We start from the raw sequence: 5,000 nt of genomic DNA, 5'->3' as shown, positions 1-5,000 counted from the left end.
TTTCCATGACGTCGACGTCTATTCCATGATTGCACAGATGAAAACCCAAAAAGGTTATTTTGGTTTTCTCATCTGATCTAGGTATACACATCGACAGGATTACTTTAAATCTTCCATGCAGTATTTCTTCAATAAGCTGGGCAGAATATATTTTCTCAATACAACTGTATCAATACTAAGAATACAGAGAAAAACATACCGATTTTTCTCAAAAAGTTGAGCGTATTCTTCCACAAATTCCTGTTTTATCCTTGCATTGCAAAGGAAAGTTTTCCACCTACAAGGAATACAAACAATTATTAAACGAACGAATTTACTCGTTTCTAAAGGGCAGCAAAACAAAACTTCATCGGCAAAAAAAGTATTAAAGTGTTTGCTTTCTTAAATCTATGCCCTAAATCAATCGATGTACTGATTTGAATAACAACTAGACGGATTCCACAAATACCTGTTAATACTTATGTCTGCCATCTTGAGTGATCGCATGTGGCCAAATGTACCCAGAAGTCCTTGCAGGAACGATGGCCGCCATCTTGGATTAGAACGAATCCCCTACTATTAAATGCCCCACACCCCTCTGCACAAGAGAGACAAAACGCGCGAATCCCCCACATACTGGGGCCTCAAAGAACTGCTAACATGGAGATAAAGCCCCACTAAAGCCCCACATGTCCCGGGGTGGGGGGGGGGGGGGGGTCGGGGTTTACTTTGACTGGTGCATTACAGGGTCTCGTTCAATTTAACTCTTTGTTTTTGTTTTCTTGCAAAGCTCGAAGATGTCTCAAGCCAAGCTGCGCGTATGTGTTATTGGTGCTGGACCTAGTGGGATGTCTGTGCTATACCACTTTAATCAACTGAAGGCACAGGGACAAGAAGTACCCGAGATTGTTTGTTTCGAGAAACAGTCGAATTGGGGAGGACTCTGGAAATATACCGACGAAACTGGTAAGACTTGCAGGGAATACCTACGACATACATTAATTAGTCAAAACCGCTTCTTGATAACTCTCGCAAAGTTGCCACCATCCCGTTGTTTTAGATCGGTATAACTTAGGCTAGCAACGATTTCCCAGTGAGACACACCGCTCCGTGACTGTTACGGCTAAAACCCAGAGATTTTCTCTGCCGAAAATGGGTGGGAGGGGAAAAGGTGGGTAAAGCTCTTAATAAAAAATGAAAGGGCAAAGGGATGTGAGTTTGCGGGTAAATTAAATACGCAGACGAACGAGTAAAAACGTGGTGCCTTTCACATTTGGAACATTAGGATAATTTGTCAATCGACGGTGGTCTCAAACAGAGCTCTTTGGTAATGTGAAATATACTTACATATTTCATTGACCTCTCTCCCCATAGGAGCTTTTCAGGGCCAATGAAATCAAAACAACAAAACGACAACAACTGTTAAGAATCTCAACTGCTCAGAGGCAAACTAGATGGGTATTTACAAGTGCAGCCGAGAGGTTTAACCAGGGACTACCGGGATCAAATTCAACGAGTGATCAGAACGAGTCTTGAACCCGGACAAGTCCGGCTCCGGTTCTCAAGGCAAGCGCCCTAACCACTGGGCCGCACTGCCTCTTCATTAAAAAAAAGTCATAATGGCAATGTATCCGTATTATGTTAAGAGATGTCCTCTATCCTTTATAAAACCCCCGTCCCCTTTTTTCACGCGCCGGCTGGAAATATCGGGGGTTTCGTCTCGGTGTTGCTGTTTGTTGATCGCCATCTTGGGTAATCAGTTGTGTTTAAATGAATTCGAACAAAGGTAGAGCGTGAAGAAGCGACCACTTTTATGATGCGTCTTCGCGTTTAACTCATTTCCACGAGATGTGTTTCGTGTGGCTTGTCCATTTTGAAGCTATGTCTTTTTCATAGGTTCTGATCAATATGGGGAACCAGTGCACGGCAGCATGTACCGAGGCTTGTGGTCAAATGGTCCCAAGGAATGCTTGGAGTTTCCTGATTATACTTTCGAAGATCATTTTAAGAAGCCTGTTCCATCATACCCTCCCAGAGAAGCCCTTTATGATTATCTGAAAGGTTAGAGTTCAATTCGAATCTTAAAGCAAACAGCCTCTGCTGTCGCGGACGTGGACGAAATTGAACTTAGTTTTATCTCCTTTCTGTTGTCGTTGCTTTAAGGTATCTAGTGAAAGTACCCTAGGATAAAAACTAACAGAATTGTTTAGTTTACAAGCCATTCATAAGCAAGAGATAGTTAATTGCCCAAGTGACTTCATAGGTGCATTGCACGTGTCCTTTTCCTGTTTCACGAGAATTGGAACGAATTAACATGGCCGCCTGATGATAGCTGGATTTTTCCATCCGACCAATAGAGAGCTGAGACAACTACATCGTTCACGCGAAGAAGAACCCTGCGTGCATAGCAATCGACATAAAAAGGGCTCAGAATTAACAGAATTAAATACTTTTTTGACTCAAAGTCTTTAGAGAATGTTATCCACACTTTGGTATTCAGTCAATTATTCTATTGTTCTCCTGTATGATCTAGCAAATCAAAGAAGAACGTCTCCAAACTGCAGAATTGTCCAGAATTTTGCTGCAAGAGTTGTCACAGGCTCGAGAAAATTCGAACACATAACAAATAATGAATTAGAATTGAAAAGCCTTCTTGGAGTCCTAATAAAGATTATTATTATTAGCATGACTCTCGGTACAATAACGTTTTGAATTAAAATTACGGCTTGAAATGAAATCGAGACATTTCGAAGTAAATCTTTCCTTGTGGTCATCTCAGGTCGTTGGACAAAAGGGGATCTTCGTCCTTGGATTCGTTTCAACCATGTTGTTCGACAAGTGACCTTCAACGACGCAACCAGCGACTTTTCAGTCGTTGTCAAAAATCTCCCAGAGGACAAAGTTCTTCCAGTCGAGAGATTCGACTACATAATAGTAGCCGTTGGCCATTTTTCTGCCCCAAACGTGCCACACTTTCCTGGAATGGACCAATTTCCTGGTCGAGTTATCCATTCACACGATTTCAGGGACGCCTCTCAGTTTAAGGACAAGAGAGTTCTTGTGGTTGGTTCAAGCTATTCTGCAGAAGACATTGCTCTTCAATGCCTCAAGTATGGCGCCAAAAATATTATTTGTACATGGAAAACAAAACCGATGGGTTTCAAGTGGCCCTCTCAGGTGTCAGAGAAGCCACTTTTGACCAAGATCGAGGGAAGAACTGTCCAGTTTGGAGATGGAACCTCAGCAGAAGTAGACGACATTATTCTGTGCACTGGATACCATTACTTCTATCCATTCCTGGAAGAACGTCTTTGCCTCAAAACGTCCAACGTCTTGTACCCCGAAGGATTGTACAAGGCTATTCTCTGGAGAGGCGGAGGAAGAAACAAGGCTCTTTACATTGGGGCATTAGACCAGTACTATAGCTTCACCATGTTTGACATACAAGGATTTTGGGCAGTTAATTATATCACTGGAAAAATAAAACTTCCCAATCAGCAAGAAATGGAAAATGATATGAAGCTGTGGATTTCCAGGTAGGCATTTACGATACTGCTAAAATGCCTTTCTTTGGTCCAATCTGTTAAAAGGCGGAGGTGGTGAAAAGAAACTAATCATCACTGTTATATGCAATGCAAGGTGAAACATATTTATTAACTTGAATATTGCGGATAGACAACGACAGTTATTGTTAGCAGATTTAGACTTTTTTATTCAGGCGAATTTCCTGTCTACACGCATGCGCATACAAGGCTATTCACAGGTGCAAATGTTGAGTAGCTTAAAATAAGTGCCACCGAGCGTATATTCCGGACCCAAAATCCCAAAAATCCATCAAAGATCCCGTCTTGCCAAGACAGGGAGAAGGTTCCTACCTGGAGCAAAAGAAAGACAACGGTGACCATTTAAATAATGATGATGATGACGATAAACTCATTTATTAATTCTTAATTATATTTATGACATACGGGGCAAAATTACTGAATGCTGATTGGCTGAGACGGAGGCCATTTTTCCTTAATCATGATGGCACTTTTGGTAACCAAGAGGGCATGATTACTTGATCCTGATTGATTGACAGTTGCTTAGACTAAAATGTATTTTATATGTGGCACATACAAAATACATTTTAAGTGCTTTTTTCTGTGGACAGTAACGATTTATTGAATTGAACTTTAACCGAATGGGAGCGTGTTGACTGTCATTTGTCGCGGCACTGAACGGGCTTCCCTCAATACGTTTGCCCTTTATGTGCTAAAGATGTAATCGCAATGTGCCCTCGTGCAATTAATGATTAATTTCACTTGTATTTTCAAAGTTTTCCAAATTGCCCTCGTCGGGCGATTTTGTGAAAACTTTGAAAATAGGTGTGAAATTAATCCTTAATTGCACGAGGGCACATTGCGATTACATATACATGTACATAGTTCTGGGGCACTAATTGGGGACAGCGCTGTACAGAAATCAAATCAACTCATCAAATCGTAGGTTGGTTTTTAAGGAGGAAAACCGGAGTACCCGTTGAAAAACCTGTGGGAGCAGAGTACAGAACCAACAAATTCAGCCCACATGTGACGCCAAGTCTGGGAATATAACTCGGGTCCCTCAAGACCACCCACTAACAAATCGCTAGAGATAGTATATTGGCTGGACATCCATAACTTTTCGTATACTGCTTTCTTGAATGAAGTAGCCCCGATATTCATTTTCCAAGGAATCCTAAATACCGAAACAAAGTCAAATCGATTCTGGGAGAGCGTATAAAGTCGTCTTCTGTCTACTTGGTCATTACCAAGGTAAATATGGCGATATTGATCAAGACAACTGGGGCTGACATGGTGGTTACCTGAAGCCTAGATCAACAGAAAATACATGTATAAGAAACTACAATAAATCAAGTAGCTATATAGGAGGGATAAACAAATATTTGAACTATACTTTTGCTTCAGAAATGCTATTATACACCTGGTAAGTGTGTTTTGGTAAGTGTTATTTCCAAATTTAGTTAATGGGCTTCGCAG

The 5,000-nt window shown here is 41.2% G+C and overlaps 1 protein-coding gene across 3 annotated transcripts in view; it reads left to right on the top strand.

The window, feature by feature from the left end:
* The window catches only part of LOC138038144 (trimethylamine monooxygenase-like), a 10,399-nt gene that overhangs the window by 3,697 nt on the left and 1,702 nt on the right, over positions 1–5,000 (top strand). For all 3 annotated transcript variants that reach the window (XM_068883967.1, XM_068883969.1, XM_068883968.1), the window contains exons 2-4: positions 770–945; positions 1,876–2,040; positions 2,759–3,515. In XM_068883967.1, coding sequence (XP_068740068.1) covers positions 770–945; positions 1,876–2,040; positions 2,759–3,515 — 1,098 coding nt within the window. The remainder of the gene's footprint in view (positions 1–769; positions 946–1,875; positions 2,041–2,758; positions 3,516–5,000) is intronic.

The sequence above is a fragment of the Montipora capricornis genome, chromosome 2, assembly GCF_036669925.1.
Source record: "Montipora capricornis isolate CH-2021 chromosome 2, ASM3666992v2, whole genome shotgun sequence".
In the NCBI taxonomy this organism is placed as follows: domain Eukaryota; kingdom Metazoa; phylum Cnidaria; class Anthozoa; order Scleractinia; family Acroporidae; genus Montipora; species Montipora capricornis.
This window is presented reverse-complemented; position numbering and strand designations above follow the sequence as displayed.